The sequence below is a fragment of the Entelurus aequoreus genome, linkage group LG07 (assembly GCF_033978785.1).
Source record: "Entelurus aequoreus isolate RoL-2023_Sb linkage group LG07, RoL_Eaeq_v1.1, whole genome shotgun sequence".
NCBI lineage: Eukaryota > Metazoa > Chordata > Actinopteri > Syngnathiformes > Syngnathidae > Entelurus > Entelurus aequoreus.
The window spans coordinates 62,603,235-62,622,575 of NC_084737.1; the positions used below are offsets into that span (position 1 = coordinate 62,603,235).

The 19,341-nt window shown below is 42.9% G+C and overlaps 1 protein-coding gene across 1 annotated transcript in view; it reads left to right on the forward strand.

The window, feature by feature from the left end:
* Positions 1 to 4,442: 4,442 nt before the first annotated feature.
* plch2a (phospholipase C, eta 2a) overlaps positions 4,443 to 19,341 on the forward strand; it is a 167,974-nt gene continuing 153,075 nt past the window's right edge. The window contains exon 1 of the mRNA XM_062054175.1: positions 4,443 to 5,126. Coding sequence (XP_061910159.1) covers positions 4,850 to 5,126 — 277 coding nt within the window. The 5' untranslated portion in view covers positions 4,443 to 4,849. The remainder of the gene's footprint in view (positions 5,127 to 19,341) is intronic.

The following is a 19,341-nucleotide window of genomic DNA, read 5'->3' on the forward strand; positions in this document are numbered from 1 at the left end:
TATTTTCTCAGGCCAATTGCTTGTATTTTGTCACGTGACTTCTTCCCAGAAGTGAAAAGCAGTGGTGGTCAACCAAGCCAAGATGGCTGTTGTGCAGCAAGCAGCACATGAACTGAGTGCAAAAGAGGCTTGAATCTTCCTGCAAAAAGCAAATAGGAATCCAACTATGCAATATAGAATAGATCCGTCCTATACGTTATCAAAAGCAGGTTTGTCGAGTGATATCAAGGATTATACGTCAGTTGCGTTCAGACATATGGAACAATTGTGCTCCAGACATTATTGTTCACGACAAAACAGATTGAAACTTGGAAAAGGTCTACAACATATTTGTGTGTGGCTGGGTCAAGGACATTGGTATCAAGACTCTCCCGAATCAATCATAAATATGCATTGTTTTTGCTTGGGTAAGGTTGCATTTCATGATTTATCTTCGTGTCTACTGCCATGTTTGTTGCTGATGTTGCTTGCGCCGTTTACGAGTAGGTGTTTTCCCCCGTCTTTATTAAAATATAACTATAGATGTCAACATTGTGTATGTGCTGAAAGATTCATTTATGATTGTTTATCAAAATATTACTATAGATGTCAACATTGTGTATGTGCTGAACGATTCATTTTTGATTGTTCATCAAAATATAACTTTGGATGTGTCATGTCTGTGATCATGTTTTGTTTAGTTATGTTCTGCTTGGTTTTTGGACACTTTTTAGTTCCTGTTTTCACTCCCTTGCCTTGTCACCATGACGACCATTAGTTTCACCTGTTTTACATTTTGCACCTGTTGTCAATCATGTCTGTATTATTTAAGCCGATAGTTGCCAGGAAGTCAGCCTGGCGACATTAACTCTGTTACCCCGTTTACCTCTGATGACTTCTGCTACCCATGTTACCATAGTTCCATGCCAAGTGAGTTTTGTCTATTTTTATGTCTCAGTAGGTGTTTTCGTTTTCATGTCCATAGCTTTTGCCCAAGTGCAAGTTTATTGTTTTCAAAGCCAAGTTTGTTCTTCCGCCTTGTGCGTGCTTTTTGTTAGTTAATTTTGTTAGTGTTAAAATAAATGATGTCTTTACCTTCACGCCATGTCCACTCCAACTTTACTTGCATCTCGGTAAAACAAACAACCCATAGTCCACATTTTGACAGAATGTCGCCAGCTTCAAAAACCTTTCCCGCAAGAAATTTGGACGAGTTGGACGAGGAAGGAAAGTGGGAAGCGCTAGGAGCCATGGCGGATCAAGACCTCATGTGGAGTCCAAGCGGAAAACTAATTCCGATTAGCTCCATTTGGTCCGAGGACGGCGCTGCGTCACCGCAGTCCCGGAAGCGCCGCTCCAGACGAAGGACGTCAGGGAAGGCTTTCGCGAGCGGACAGCACGCCGCGCTCCCGCAAGCTCCTCCTCCTCCGGGCGGAAATAGGTTGCAGCCTGCCCAGCTCCCTCAGGACAACGTCACGCCACCGTCAGCGGATGACATCAAAGCTCAAGATTTTTTTTCTCTGAACTCTTTTACTTTTGATCACCCGCCCCCAACAAAAGACTCTATTTCCATGATCAAACACTATCAGAACATGATTTTGGAAATCAGAGCCTGTCAATCTAAGCCACCCAAGTTTCATGTTCCGCCCCCCAGGACTCAAGCCCCGCCCACGTCACAAAAGTATTCTTTTTTTTCACCCACAAAAGCACAGGTGAGGAAGAATAAAAGATTTGTTGGACAATTTAGTGGGAAGGATTCAGCCCCCCTCCTGACCTCCCTCCACCCACCCACCCACCCCTAAAAACGGTTCCAGACCGCGGGGAGCGCGTCTGGTATCCGCTCCTTGAGGGGGAGGGGGGGCAAGGGCTGGGAACTGTACGGGTGGGGTGACTCAGCTTCGCCATGCCAAGCCGCAACCTCCGGCCCGCCCGCCACCACCGGTCTTTCGGCCTGCCAAGCCGCAACCCCCAGCTAGGCCACCTCCACCTGCACCTGTTCCAAGGCTACCACCAGCACCAAAGCTAGCACCACGGCTAGCGCCAATGCTAGCACCAGCGCCAAGGTGAGCACCAGCAGCATCACCACGGCTAGCACCATGGCTAGCACCAGGAACTGCACCACGGCGAGTTCCAGTTCCTGCACCACGCCAGGTACCAGCAGTTCCAAGGCTAGCACCAGTTTCTAGGCTAGCACCACGGCAATCTCCACCACGTCAAGCTCCACCACGCCAAGTTCCACGGCAGGTTCCTGTACCTGCACCACGCCGCCAAGCGCTGCCCGTAGCTGCTCCACGCCACCAAGCGCCACCAGTAGCTGCTCCACGCCGCCAAGCGCCGCCCGTAGCTGCTCCACGCCGCCCGTAGCTGCTCCATGCCGCCCGTAGCTGCTCCATGCCGCCCGTAGCAGCTCCACGCCGCCAAGCACCGCTCGTAGCAGCTCCACGCCGCCCGGCGCCGCCATGCGCCGCCCGTAGCAGCTCCACGCAGCCAGGACTCAGGCCAGGACTCAGGCCAAGACCCGTCATGCCAAGACCCGCCATGCCAAGACCCGCCAAGCCAGGACCCGCCAAGCCAGGACCCGCCATGCCAAGACCCGCCATGCCAAGACCCGCCATGCCAAGACCCCCCATGCCAAGACCCACCACGCCAAGACCCATCACGTCAAGTTTCGCCACCTGCTTCGTCTGCTGCTTCCATGCCTGCTTCGTCTGCTGCACCCGCGCCTGCTTCATCTGCTGCTTCCATGCCTGCCACGACGACACGCGCAGCTTCCACGCCTGCCACGATGACGGCTATGCGTCCACCTCCTCGTCAGCCACGGATGTGGCTATTCCCTGGGCGTCCGCCGCGTCAAGTGCGTCGACCTTCTCGTGGCCGTTCCCGGGTCACCCACCTCGTCAGGTTCAGCGGCGGTCCACGCATCACCGCCACCTGATTCTTCCCCGGTGGATTCGGGGACACTTGGTCTGGCGACCCACCGCCATGTCCCCCTCCCGCCCTCCCATGACTCTTGATCATTGTTTTTTTTTTGTGGACATCTGGTATAGGTCTTTAAGGGGGGGCTCTGTCATGTATGTGATCATGTTTTGTTTAGTTATGTTCTGCTTGGTTTTTGGACACTTTTTAGTTCCTGTTTTCACTCCCTTGCCTTGTCACCATGACGGCCATTAGTTTCACCTGTTTCACGTTTTGCACTCGCGCACCTGTTGTCAATCCTGTCTGTATTATTTAAGCTGATAGTTGCCAGGAAGTCAGCCTGGCGACATTAACTCTGATACCCCTGATGACTTCTGTTACCCATGTTACCATAGTTCCATGCCAAGTAAGTTTTGTCTATTTTTATGTCTCAGTAAGTGATTTTGTTTTCATGTCCATAGCTTTTGCCCAAGTGCTAGTTTATTGTTTTCAAAGCCAAGTTTGTTCTTCCGCCTTGTGCGCGCTTTTTGTTAGTTCATTTTGTTAGTGTAAAATAAATGATGTCTTTACCTTCACGCCATGTCCACTCCAACTTTACTTGCATCTCGGGAAAACAAACACCACAAAGTCAGGATGTCAACATTGTGTATGTGCTGAAAGATTTATTTATGATTGTTTATCAAAATATCACTATAGATGTCAACTTTGTGTATGTGCTGAAAGATTAATTTACGATTATTGCCTATGGTAAAAACTTAACTCTTTTAGGTTTTGCTCACATTTGATTTATTTTAAGACTTGCCGAGTTGGTGCTTTTTGAAACCGGTTTCTGTTTAAGAAATACAAATAGTATCAAGATAATAATTAAATGGGAAGTAATAAACATTAAAGTATATCAAACAAACCTTTAACGGAGTGATCCCTGTAAACTCATGCATTCTTCGACTCTGCTCTTTTGGACTGGAGTGTCAGCAGCTTTTCTCGTTGTTTCGTAAAATCTTGCACTCTTCCGCCCTTTTTGATTACCTCTCAAGGAACTCTGAATAAGCGTTTTATCCTTTTTGCGATGTGAACAATTATTACAGCCGAAAACACAAGCATAGGGCATTTTTTTTTCTTTGAGAAAGGCTGAATGGCGCCTAGTACCCATTGAGAACAGAGCTAGCTTGACCACCACGCGGACATGACGTCAGTAAAATTCAAGCAATAGAAAATAATTGGCCCTCAAGCCGCACATTGGACGCATCTGCTTTGCGTTTAATCCAAAACCCTTGATTGAAGGTATAATTTTAAAGACGTGTGTGACTGCCAGACCTCAAAAGCAAACACTTAATGAGCATTCAATCAAGCTCAGAAGTCATTTATTCCAGACCTTGCCTCTTTACCTCCCCTTTTTGTGGGTCAATACATTTCACGCCGCTCATTTAGCAAATCTCCTCGACCGGGATTACGGCTCCAAGGGGATTTAGGATTTCCAGCCACACAGCACAGTCCCAGTCCCCGGTTTGTGCGTCGCGCATCCGCGTCTCGTCTACCTGCTTAACACTGTCACCCTTTCAGAAGCCCTCTGTGTTTTCTGCTCTCTGCGCTGATGGATGGCAGACAAAGAAACGATGGTGCGGAATGGAGATAAATTGCAGATCGGAAAACAAACTGCTGCCTTTGTTTTTTGTTTTTCCTGTGGGTCTTTGCGATGGAGGAATATTGAGGAGGTAGCAGTGCAATAAGCAACAATAACATTACCGGATTATTGACCAACTGTTGATTCCATACAGCCCGTGAAAGGAAGAGGAAAGGAAGTCTTTCTTTGGACTTTCTTATTTCCTCTTTGGAATTTACATTGAAGATGGGAACCAACTTTTGGTGACTGAGCAACCCTGATAAAAGCCTACTTCAAAACGGCTGACGACTGAGAGAATAATACCCAGTGGACTGCGGATCTGAGGTGTTAACAATGAGCGTTCACAAGAAGAGCAACTTTTTGTCCATCGGCCCGGTGTCGTCGGCCCTGATGTGTTCAGCTGTCGTGGCCACCGCTGACATGCCTGGACTCCCGACCAAAGGAGCCTTCTATGCAGAAGGCTTCAAAGACAAAGGCCAGGAGAAAGAGGAGAAGAAGATGGCAACACGTAAAAGCCAGACACAAAGCTGTCCATCCCGTGTGGTGGAGGACTTCTTCTGGATAGGCAGCAGTATTATGGCCTTCTCTAAGTGGAGTCTTGGCTACATGGGTAAGATAGTCGGGTGACTAAAACATCCATGTTAGCTTTGTGTCCCAGATGGGTCCGGGTTAGTTTTTGCCTCATCCTTCACTTAAAGCGTGAGTGAAGAATGCACTACCGACCTGATAAGGTGTCAAACTCAAGGCCCAAGTGTGAGATCTGGCCCGCCACATCTAATGTATGTGGCCCACGAACGTCTGGAAATAATGTCAATAAAATGCCTTATTTTCTCTTTCTAAATGCATTAAATTGCATACATTTTAAACTTTAATATCATCCAGTACGCAACAAATATGAATTTATCATACAGTAGAAGGGGATTCATATGGCCCCATTCATTGCAGTCTACCTGACACATCAAAAGTAACAAACACATGCATTTTACAGCTGAAGCATGTGTGTCAGAGGTTGCAATGACTCAATTCATGCAATAAATTACAAAAAAACGATCTCATGAATCATGTATAAACGCAGATTAATCACGCAATTTATTTTGACCGCACATGCTTTCTTCACCTTAACTGCGGGTGGTTACCTGAATGCGCGGGTTGTTATACGGTCAGTGATCAGGTCAATACATACGCCAGCTAAATGAGGTGTAGGGATGGGTATTTTAACGTTTAAAAAGAAAAAAAGTGCTGGTGCTCAAACGGTACCTAAAAAAAGAGAAAACTTACAACAACTATCGATTATGTCCGATTTTGATTCTTTTGGTAACAATTAGATTCCCATTTGATCCTAGATTCAACACAATTTTCGATTCATTATCTGAATTATAATTAGCGCTGTCAAGCGCTTTTAGATAATCACATTTTGATTGCCATAATCGCGATCAAGTACAGTACATTACTTGCTTGAATAATGTAAATATGTTTTTTTTAAATACCCCATTACCCCAATATTTTGACGCAAATGCAAATTGTCAGCATGTCATATTTTTTTAATGTTTTGTTTTAATGTACTTACTTACAATATTAAGTACCTTTTGGTTGTATTTTGAAGTTAAATTTGCCAGCAAGAACACTCTTACTGCTCACTTACTGAAGAAGCAAGCTAGCGTGCTAACTGCTAGCTAGCTTAAATGCTAACATGAATTGAAAGGGCACCTTGGTTGTTAGGGTTCACAAATCTGTCGTGATCTGAGTTCAAATATCAGCACACGGGTAAGACTGTGAGGATTTGAACAATCCAGTTGCCTGCCGTTCCGTCTGACTACTCAAAAGGGTGCAGAGGACATGCCGGTTTTAGGTAGATCTTTTTTCGTGTTATTACCACTTTTATTGTACTGGTCATGAGGAATGATAGCCTTTATTTTGTCATCGTGTCTAATTTGGTTTGATTCCTTTGAACTTATGTTGCCTACTTCATTTGTCCTGCTGCCTTATTGTCAGGAAATTACTATCTGTTCCACAAAGTCACCTGCGTGTGTTTGTGTGCATTAGGTCCACGCCATATGGCTCGGTTGCAATCCCTGGGACTTAACCTGGTGCCCTGGTGGAGTAGACAGTGGAGCAACTTAACCCGGCCCATTTGGCCCACACTGGGACTTTGGCAAGCGCGCAGTCACACATGGGATCATCCCATTACAGAGACAACCCAGACTTACCTGGCCTTGGCCTCAGCAAGTTACCTTGCGTCTGCTTTCTGATGTTAAGTTTTTCGGTAGCTTCGGCAGCTGTGACCTACATCAGGACTATTGCGTATACCGTATTTCCTTGAATAGCAGCAGGGGCGCTAATTAATTCAAAACCTCTTCTCACTCCTGCGTTTACCAAAAGCATGCGGGATGGTCAAGCATGAGCTAATTATTTTAAAACCTCTTCTCAGTCTGGCGCTTACCTTATCATGAAAAATCACATTTAATTAAAAAAAAACGTTATTATGATCTTACCTTTAGGTATAAATGAGTCCATGCGCAGCTCCTATAGAAGTCTTCCTTATCTTCCTTCAGTTTTAAAATTCTCTCTGTCTCGATGGAGATCTTCCTTTAAGTATTACCTCCCGTTTCGATTGAAAGTCCAGTTTAGAAAACTGCTTTATTTTAGATATGTAATCCTCCATGGTAAAAGTGCAAGCAAACAATTGCTGCTCACTCTTGCTGCATGTTGTCTTCTTCTGCAGCACCGGTCTTCTGCAGTACCAGCAGTCGCAAGAAGGATCACTAGCGCCCTTTACCACCAGGAGGCGAAAGTCATTTAATGACTCATATTTGAACCGGCGGAAATGCCAAGCATGCGCTAATTATTTTGCGAAACGAGTTTGACCCGGCTGTAATTCTAGGTGGGCGAATACTATATTCCCGGCGGCAATTCAAGGAAATACGGTATATAGGTAATTTCTTTTTATATATGTCTTACCAAACAGATGGTCAAGAGACTATTATACTACTAATTTGTCTATGCATGTCACTAAGTCTTTAAACTGTATTAACCGTCTAAATTAAAAGGCATATACTTTGAGGAAAATTAATTTTCTCAATCTTTTAAATTGCTTTGTAGCACTATTTCCCTAACTTTTTCTATAAACCGCTGGGTCACTCATACTAGGCGGATTGTTGGACGAGTGTGAGTGCCATAACTCAGCATGGTTTAATGAGCTGGACACGGACCAACTACGGTAGTTCCCGTACGAGTACATGCATTTATTGGGACATCATATATTGTGGTTGTTCTTCCCAGCATTTATTATCATGGCAATCAACACTTAGCATCGACAAAGTAAAAAAAAATTGCAGTAACGTAGAGTCACATCGCAACGCGATGAGGACACCATGTCTTGAGTCCTCAGGTTCTCAGTGACTGTATAATTCCTCTCAGAGTGGAAACAGTAGAGTCCCGAGACGCAAACCAACTTGTGGTCAGTCCGCCTTCACGATACAAGGCACCACAGAATGGAACGATTTATCTGAGTAGCTGAAAGGAGAAACAAACTGGGTTCTTTTCAAACACAAACTCAAATACTTCTTAACGAGAGTCCGACATGTTACCGTCTCTGATCTAATTGTGTCATGTGTTGTGTTTTCTGCACTGTTTTATTTTTTGTGACTGTTTTTAACTGTACTGTGTGTAATTGCCCAACTAGGGCTGGACAAATTAGCCCTGGCTAAAATGTTGTAACATGTGCTCATGAAACATACTTGTCCTTGTCAAATAAATCCAATACAGTGGGATGAAAGGAACTACAGCCCTAATGTCTGTTTGATTCCATCCATCCATCCATCCATCCATCTTCTTCCGCTTATCCGAGGTAGGGTCGCGGAGGCAGCAACCTAAGCAGGGAAGCCCAGACTTCTTTCTCCCCAGCCACTTTGTCCAGCTCCTCCCAGGCCAAGGCGTTCCCAGGCCAGCCGGGAGAGATAGTCTTCCCAACGTGTCCTGGGTCTTCCCTGTGGCCTCCTACCGGTCGGACGTGCCCGAAACACCTCCCTAGGGAGGCGTTCTGGTGGCATCCTGACCAGATGCCCGAACCACCTCATCTGGCTCCTCTCGATGTGGAGGAGCAGCGGCTTTACTTTGAGCTTCCCCCCGATGACAGAGCTTCTCACCCTATCTCTAAGAGAGAGGCCCGCCACCCGGCGGAGGAAACTCACCGAGAGTATAGAGCTGGTTCACAGTTCGACGACCAGGACAAAAACCACACTGTTCCCCCTAAATCCAAGGTTCGACTATGCGGCTTAGTCTCTTCTCCAATACACCTGAATAGACCTTACCGGGAATGCTGAGGAGTGTGATCCCACAATACTTGGAACACACCCTGCGGTTCCCCTTCTTAAAGAGAGGAACCACCACCCCGGTCTGCCAATCCAGAGGTACTTCCCCCAATGTCCACGTGATGTTGCAGAGTCTTGTCAACCAGGACAACCCCACAGCATCCAGAGCCTTAAGGAGCTCCGGGCGGATCTCATCCACCCCCGGGGCCTTGCCACGGAGGAGCTTTTTAACTACCTCGGCGACCTCAGCACCAGAAATAGGAGAGCCCACCACAGATTCCCCAGGCACTGCTTCCTCATAGGAAGACGTATTGGTAGGATTGATGAGGTCTTCGAAGTATTCCCTCCACCGATCCACAACATCCGCAGTCGAGGTCAGCAGAACACCATCCCCACCATACACGGTGTTGACATTGCACTGCTTCCCCTTCCTGAGGTGGCGCATGGTGGTCCAGAATCGCTTCGAAGCCATCTGGAAGTCGTTTTCAATGGCTTCCTCGAACTCCTCCCATGTCAGAGTTTTTGCCTCCGTGACCACTGAAGCTGCACACCGTCTGCTGCCTCCGGAGTCCTATGAGCCAAAAGAACCAGATAGGACTCTTTCTTCAGCTTGACTGCATCCCTCACCGCTGGTGTCCACCAGCGGGTTCTAGGACTACCGCCACGACAGGCACCAACCACCTTGCGGCCACAGCTCCAATCGGCCGCCTCGAGAATTGAGGTACGGAACATCGTCCACTCGGACTCAATGTCCAGTGCCTCCCTCGTGACATGTTCAAAGTTCTTCCGGAGGCGGGAATTGAAACTCTCTCTGACAGGAGACTCTGCTAGGCGTTCCCAGCAGACGCTCACAATGCGTTTGGGCCTACCAGGTCTGTACGGCATCCTCCCCCACCATCGCAGACAACTCACCACCAGGTGGTGATCGGTAGAAAGCTCCGCCCCTCTCTTCACCCAAGTGTCCAAAACATGAGACCGCAAATCCGATGACACAACTACAAAGTCGATCATGGAACTGCGGCCTAGGGTGCCCTGGTGCCAAGTGCACATATGGAAACCCTAATGAACTGTTTGATTCCCTAAAATAGATATATTTTTCAAAAAATAACATGATAAACTTGATTTAAAAAGTACTATTTACACAAAACTGACACATTTCCTAACAATGTTCTTATTTCCAACATTGTCTCAATTAAATAATCAGGTTATGATTAAACATTTCCTAAACATTCTGCCTAATGCTCAATATTACATATTTTACTCACTGACTAGCTGCTAATTAGCGATTAGTGTGCTAGTTGTAAGCTGATGATCAACAAGAAATAAGCAGTATCCCTGTGCCGTGAGTTTATCAAATTGCGATAATCAATCATGGTTTAGCGATATTTACAATTTGAAACAGTAATACTGACCGTCAATGATTTTACCATGGATAATCATTGATTAGGACCCTCCCTTTAGGAGGGAAGACTCCACCCAGATTCTTTAATTGTAAGGTTACTAGAACAGAACTTTAACAATTTATTCTACAAAACAGGAGTAGGTACAAACGATAGAAATACAAGCCCTGTGAGAGAACGAGCCAAGCTATCTAAAGTCGAAGCAGTCTCTAAAGCAGACTGGTTTTGTCCTCCTTGGTTATTCTCCCTTGGCAGAAACTGAAACTTAACTTTACAAATCTCTTCTTTCACTCTCTCTAAAAGCTGGTACCTCATGACACCATAAATAATAATGTATGTGCGTGAGAGTTTGTTGATAAGAAACACAAGGTGCATTCATTGTATTTATCATAACCAAGGCCAAAGCTAATAAATTCTAAAGTGCTCCGTTTTGCCCAAAGAAGGAAAAACATTCCCTTAACACTGGTAATCATTACATCCCTACTCCCCAATCACCCGCTGTGTGCAGGGGGCCTCGGGCAATCAACTGGCCTTTCTCTTTTGGAGGGAGTTCAATGTCTAACGATTTGACTGCGAGGATGATAGTCAAATCAGATTCCCTCCGAATGGAATCATTGAATAGCCGACTATTCTAAGACACCTTTAGTTTTAACTCAAACCCTGCCAGTGTGACAGTTTGATGTCTTATTTTAGTTACCAAAGAGCTGGATCTTGGAACTGGAATGGGACAGGACATTCTTCTTTTACTGTCTATGTGCAATGTGAGACTGACTATGCCTCCTGATATCTCAAATAATTTGTTTTTTAGTATTTTCACACCTACATGTGAAGCCCGATTGTCCATACACAGTATAATGCGACTATTTGTCATACGCTGTGTCCTTCTCATACACTGGGATGCGCTTATTTGTGTTTAGCGCGAAAAATGTATTACTTTTCCGGTTGACCTATGACATCACACCAAAACAAGGCACCTTTGTAGCTTCTCACAAGTCAACAGCACAGTTCTTTTTGTCCCTGTAATATTGGCACAGACAACAAATATTACTATGCTGATTTTAAATACAGTCAGTATCTTAGATTGTGCTACAAACATGACGCTTCTACCAAGAAGATCTCGGAATGGATGCAGGTCCAAAGCAAAGAAAGACTGGCAGGAGAGAGTTGTGTCGAAGGAAATTTCAGACAAAGAATCATGGAAACAAAAAACGTTTGAATGTCTCGGAGTTAAATCAAGGCTCTGTGGATTAATGGAAACAGTTTTTATGACGGTTGCTATTGTTCTGGACTCTCTTGCCAGTTATGGTTAAGACAGAGTTATTGATAATACAGTTTGGAGTGCGCAAACGCAGCGTGAAGAGTTTTGTGTACGCCGCCTTCTTTGCCTTGTTGTCATATACACTACCTGCTTCATTCTGTTTCATCCCATTCGTATTTCACCCGGGAGTCTGAATTAAGCCAGCATTCTACATTTACAAATCTCTGGGGGGGTTTTCCACCGTCAATGTACTTCAGAATGTTCCGTTCTTTTTGTGAAGTCACTTTTCATTCCGATTGCTGCCTATGTTTGTATCGAACGGTATCTGCGTCTGGGATATATCCCACGCATTGATACTGGCGCACACGCGATACGAAATGTCCTCTCCGTCAAATCACACGGACTCGAGAGATCTGGTTCGTCGCATAATCTGAATGTGTTAGTTTGGTTTCTCAAAAGTCAAACATAATTAGTTGAAGGTGTTTCTATGGGTTGTCAGAGGCTTCTTTAGAGCCAAACTATTTGACAAATCAGATTAATTTAGTGCATGGAAACGTTGTCACATGCGACGTTGGGAACTGGCTCATCACTGCCGGCTGTTTGCTAATCAGCTTATTGTTGCTTAGTCTCCAGAATCCTGTTGGTTTCCTTTTAAATGCCAGTAAAGCCGACGCACAGTGGGAGGCTGACAGTTATCGTGATGGTAGTTCTCGCTGCCTGTGCACTATTGGTGTCAAGGCCGCGATGAGCGTTGGTTGGCACGTAATGTTTACAGGGATGGGTTTAGATGTGCACATTAGTGCCAGCAGGGGGGTTTTAAGAAATGCTTCCTGACTCAAGTAGGCCGTGCCTCCATATTCTCATCCCAACCAAATTGACAGCAGCTCATTTCATGGATTACTGCCCACTCTCTCTCTCTCTCTCTCTCTCTCTCTCTCTCTCTCTCTCTCTCTCTCTCTCTCTCTCTCTCTCTCTCTCTCTCTCTCTCTCTATCTGTCTCTCTCTGTCTCTCTCTGTCTCTCTCTGTCTCTCTCTTTCTCTCTCGCTGAAGGAGTGAACATACCGACCGCCCACAGCTAAAGACATTTTTCTCAGTTCATTTTCAGACATCCTCAAACAGCACAGTACGAAAGAATTGATCGTTATGGGGACTTTAATCTGGACTGGTTAAATAAATCGCGTAGAAAGAAACTTAAGGACATTATAAACGGCTTCTACATGACACGAATGATAAGCAGCCCTACTAGAATTACATATTCCTCCCGAACCTTGCTGGATTTGGTATTTACTAATAAACCTGATCGCATTAAAAAAACGTACAACTTACTAACAGGCTTATCAGATCATAACCTCACATTGATAACACGGAAGTTGTCAAGATATAGGTATCACAGCCAAAAAGGTACACAAAAGTGCTTGCCCTATATCCCTAAAAAAGACCAACACTTACTAGAAAATGAACTTAAAACTGTCCCATGGAGTGACATAAATTGGACAAGCACCGAACATGCCTGTGATGACCTAATGACAAAAATCAAAGAGATTATCTGTAAATACACTAAAACAAAACCCAGAAAGAAAAGTGCTAAAATAAAAATACCTTGGATTAATGAAACAATTTGGATTCTTATGAAAAATCGGGACTCAGCTCTCAAAAGAGCAATTAAAACAGGTCTAAATACGGATCGTATGATTTTTAAAAGTTTGAGGAACAAAGTTACAATGCTTATGCGGAAGTCTAGGGCTGACTTTCACTTAGAATTAATCAAAGCTGCAAAAGGGAACATTAGACAGTTATGGAAAACCATTGACACACTCACTGGAAGAGAGCAAACAAGAAACAACACTATAACATTAAATATCAATGGCACTACTATCACAGACAGTCTGGACATAAGTAATCATTTTAATGAACATTTCATCCAGTCTGTACAAACCCTGAATAAAAAATTCCCTCAAAATCAGTGCAAAGAATTGCCATTTATTCAGGATGGACTAAGTTTAGAATTAACAAATGAAACAAAATCCTCTCTGCGTTAACAAGCTCACGATCCAGAGATATATACGGTCTGGACACATTCTTCCCAAAAACGTATAAAGATAGTCTTACTGCTCCTATAACAACATTGATAAATAAATCAATAACAGAAAACACTTTCCCTACCACGTTGAAAACTGCCATTATCATCCCAATCCATAAAGCAGGAAATAAACAAGACATCAACAATTACAGACCAATTAGCCTTCTCCCCGTTATATCCAAAGCAATAGAAAAAGTGATCGTTGAGCAACTCACAGAACATTTGGACTATGAAGACCTCCTACATCCCATGCAGTTTGGGTTTCGGGCAAATCACTCGACCGAAACTGCATGTTGCCTTCTACTAGAAACAATCAAACAAAACCTTGACAATGGAGGTGTAGTTGGAGCAATATTCTTAGACCTCCGCAAGGCATTCGATACAGTCAGTCACCCCACGTTACTTACAAAATTAACATCTTTTAAACTGTCGACAGATACTCTGGCCTGGATTATGTCATATCTATCTGGTCGGACCCAATGTGTCCGTATTGATATCACAACATCCAGTCTCACTGCTACTGATATTGGCCTGCCACAGGGCTCTAATATCGTCCCTCTTCTTTTCTCCATGTATATAAATGACCTGCCATCTGTATGTGAGGATGTAAATATCCAGATGTATGCAGGTGACACGGTTATTTATACTTGGGGAAAGGACGCTGAAACGGTTGCCAGAAAACTTACAGCAGCCATGGAGAAGGTGGCAAGATGGCTACATGACTCTTGTCTTACATTAAACATTAAGAAAACTGCAACAATGTATTTTGTAAACAAATATAAAATGTCATCCTTTCCAAATATAACGGTTAATAAGGAAATAATACAAAATGTTAGTGAATATCGTTACCTGGGTGTCATTTTGGAGCCAACACTTGGCTTTAAAAAACATATCAAACAGATGTGCCAGAGTCTTAAATACAACATAAAAACGTTCAAATGTATCAGGAATTCATTAACACTGGAGGCAGCTCAAACTTATTTTAATGCAATGATTATGTCTCGTTTTTATTATTGTATAACATGTTGGTCGCAGGCAAGCAAAATGACACTGAGGCCATTGGAAACTTTGCACAAACAATCCCTCAAAATCCTTGACCGAAAACCACAACACCACCATCATTGTTTAGTTCTCCAAAAATATAGATTGTTGAATTTAGCTAACATTCAAAGATTAGCATCAATACGAATGGCCCATCGAATCTTAAATAACACTGCACCAGTGCCACTTAAGCACTTTGTCCAGTTTACATCTGCTGTGACAACTAGAAACACACGAGCCTCCACCAGGGGGCAGTGTAGCATACCCAGATGTAAAACCTCTTTTGCACACAGCCTTTTCATATAAAGCCATAAAGGAATGGAACGACCTCACAACAAACTTGAAAAGTCTAACAGATTACTCTTCATTCACAATTGAAGTTAAAAAGTGGCTTTGGAGCAATCAAAGCTGCTCACACGGTCACTAAGATGGGCATTATGTTTGACACATCAACCTAATGTGTATTATATTTATTCATGAGAGCATTTTTGTTGTAAATTGTGAGGTGTGTGTGTTAAAATCATGGTTGTTTTTACAAATGATGACAGATGTGAACAAAAGCATGTATTGTCTTTGTGTGATGATGTAAATGAGGTGTGGTTGTATTGTATATTAAGTATGTGTCCATGAAAGGGCATTTTATGACTTTTTTCTTAATACTTGTGTATGTTTTTATTGTCATAATTTTATTGCATGATTTTTGTATCCCTTTAATTTAGGTAGCCAGGGACTGCAGATGGAAATTAGCTATTTAGCTATAATCTGGTACAGAACATATCTGTCTTTGAGCTTAATGTTTCTGTACATTGTCCCTTCAAATAAAGACTAAACTAAGCTGTGTTACAGCCTCTGAACATGGGGTGGTGCAGTCAGCCAGCAGCCACAACACAGAGGGAAATCAATGTTGCATTTCCTCGCATGACAGAGCCTCCACTGTAATCATTATGATGTAGTTGGTTACGGATCCTGTCGCATCATCTTTCAGCACTACTTTGAAACCAATAACTGATTTTCTTTATATCGGCTTTTGCGCTTTGAACACTTATCGGTCTTGCTACCAGAATACCAGTGCATGTATCGGTTTAGCCTTATGGAATCTGTTAAAGGTGCCATATGTAATAATTTAATGCCAAGTCATCATTAAATGTCCCTGATATGTCAAAAGGCATAAATAAATAATGTTATTTTCGAATACCTCTTTTGTTAATAACGGTAGTTCAGCCGGGATATGCTCATTTCAAAATTAGATTAACAGCCCTGAAATCTTGTTATTGTGTTTATTTCGATATCCCGCCCTCTACTGTTTGACCAATTAGAAAGTCTGTGAGGGTGTCACATCCAGGTTGTCAGTTTTGCACGACCTTCTTCGTCTGGCTACTGCTGAGGAAATGGTTCCAACGTTAGCACGGCTGTCATCATGGAGACAGCCAAATCACATGATAAAATAATTCCTCATTCGTGTAGCCTATAGGCATATCTTGGTAAATTGTCTCATCTTTAGTTTTGGGCGTACATTAGGCTTCCAGCATGCGCTACTCGTTTTCACCAGTATAACCATTGCTAGCGTTGGTTATAGTTCGTTTTAGTGTTTGTTTTCTGATAGTACTGACAATAATAATATGATTGCCATTTGTTGGGATATTGTACGCAAGCATGGCGTACTTCTTCCTGAAAATAGCCTAATTCTGTGTAAAATGTGTTGGTTAGAGATTTGTTATCGACAAAACGCTTGTTTATTCAGCTATTATGGTCCCAGCACCTCAACCCCTAGTAAGAGGCAGTGGAAGTTTGAAGTACCTTGGAGTAGCCCAGTCCATCAAGTTGTATTCGGCGTATCTGGCAACCTCAGTCAAGGAGAGAGGGAGGGAACTACAGAATTTTGACTGTGATTGCAGTACCATTACTGGCTACATTATTACATATGACACCTTTAATTGGTTCTTGACACACCGCTATTTTTATTCTGGCCTGTTTGAGAGTCAAACTGCTTGTGTGAGATGGAATTGCAAACTCAAGGCAGGAACTAATCCTCCAACATTACGTCTGGGAGATCACTGTCGTAGGAGCAAGGTTCATGGCTGATCACTCAGTTATACGTAAAGGTTTGGATCAGTACAATTAACCTTTTTGACAAGATATATATGTCACACGCTTACATTGCACACATTTAACATTCTGCGTCAAAATATTAATACTAGGGATCGACCAGTTTTGGATGCCGATGCTTGACATTTTGAGGATATCGATACATGCCCTTTTTTTATTGGTACCATCTCCTTTTCTCCCCCTCCTGCAGTGCTTATCGCTTGTACAGTACATCTCTTCTGCTGACTTTTTTTTTGGGTCAGGAAATCCAGCTTTTGTCCTTCCAAATTCCGTTTTGTTTGTTTTCGCTACTGCAACGATGGCGTTCACTCGACAAGCCTCTGTCCGCAGCACTCGGAGCGTGGGCTAAGGCTGGGCGACATGGCTGAAAACTATGTCACGATAAACCATTTTTTTTATTGATTGATATTGATAATTATTGATACTTTTTCTTACTTATTTAAGCCTGCCAATAAATACCGTAAAACAATTTACAACATGGCAAGGGTGCTATTTGTCAATGGAGAGGGTGTCTGGTAGCCAGTAAGGATGAGGTAGTAAAAGGATTTAGTAGATTTTAGGGTAGTTGCAGATTTGAGACACTAAATAGCAGTAGTGTAAAAGCTAATTAACACTACACAGAGTTGTTTGGGAAGGTGCTCATTAAACCAACACATTAGAAGTGTCAGGACGTTGCTGTACCGTCTGCATTAAAAGCAACAAAACTAAAGACAAGTTTCTGTTAGTGAGTTGATAACTCAAGATGTCCCCGTTCGGCTTTTCGCTCCATGCAGAGAATCCACAGCGAGACAGAAAGACGGCACAACCAAACTTGGTCGTCTATACTGTTACGTGATTGGCTGTTAATGGGTCCCTCCCGGTGCTCCGTGATACTTCCTGTTTCCTGTTAGCCGGGTTCCTAAAGTGCGAGTGACTTCATGAAACAAATCTTGCTTCATAATTTCTGGTTTCTTCCGACCAAAAAATAACAAATATATGTTGACTATTTAATCGAACACATTTTATATTGATATTGATTATGTGTTTATCGTGATCAATTTTCGTAATAACGAGTTTTATATAATTACAGCATTAGTAACAAGATAATTAACGGTACTAGTTATCAGTATCCACCATCAAAAAACCAGAACAGCTGATCTTTAGTCACACTTAATCATCATTAGTTTTATATTTGTCATGATAACAGGGGAGATTGGCCTCCTCTGACCGCACTTCGTGTGTGTGTGTGTGTGTGTGTGTGTGTGTGTGTGTGTGTGTGTGTGTGTGTGTGTGTGTGTGTGTGTGTGTGTGTGTGTGTGTGTGTGTGTGTGTGTGTGTGTGTGTGTGTGTGTGTGTGTGTGTGCGTGTGTGTGTGTGTGTGTGTTATTGGTACATGTCAATGTGGTGGCACACTGTACGTGTGAGTTATGGAGGCTGCATGCTGACTCGCTTGGCACCCTGCAATGAATGAGCTCTGGGCACTGGGGTAGCGTCCCTGTTCATTCTCTCAAAAAGGCTGTGTGCTTGTGGCAGGTCAGTACTGCTGACAGATGTAAAAACCAACAAGATTAGAGTGAGAGCCTTAATTGCCAGAGTATTATCAATTTGGGGAAAAAGACAAAAAAACACCGACTACCAATTAAATTAATCACAAAATGTTTTACTAACTGCCCTAAACAAGGCACAAAGGTACCTTCGGTAATTGGGATGTTCTTATAAAAAAACTCCTACTACAAAACAAATTAGTCGGTACTTGACCCCCCAAAACAGCACAATTTTAACATGTAACATGCCTTTAAAAAGAAAAACATTGTAAAAACAAACAATACAATAGAAAACGTACAAACAACTCAAGTACTTTTATAAACATAATGTACATGAGGGGTGTACACATTGCAATTATGGCTGCCCTCAGAGGACCGCTTGTAACAGTAAATATTTAAGAATAGAAATGTATATGTGTATGTATATGTGTATATATATATATATATATATATATATATATATATACATACATATATATATATATATATATATATATATATATATATATATATATATATATATATATATATATATATATATATATATATATATAATATATAATATATATATATATATATATAATGTATATGAGTATGTATATGTACATATATATATGTTTATGTATATGATGATTAGAAAACCCTTGTGCAATTATGTTCACACATCTGAAAACAGTTTAGCTCGTTACAGAAGCTACAACACTGACCTTCGTTTGAGCAGATTGAGTTTCTGGAGCATCACATTTGTGGGGTCAATTAAACGCTCAAAATGGCCAGAAAAAGAGAACTTTCATCTGAAACTCGACAGTCTATTCTTGTTCTTAGAAATGAAGGCTATTCCACAAAATTGTTTGGGTGACCCCAAACTTTTGAACGGTAGTGTATATATATATATACACGTGTGTGTATATACACATATATATACCTGTGTGTGTGTGTGTGTGTGTATATATATATATATATCAAGAAGTCCTGTGGAGAGTGCTCAGAGAGTATGGGGTATCGGACTGTCTGATTGTGGCGGTCCGCTCCCTGTATGATCAGTGTCAGAGCTTGTTTTGCATTCTTGGCAGTAAGTCGGACACGTTTCCAGTGAGGGTTGGACT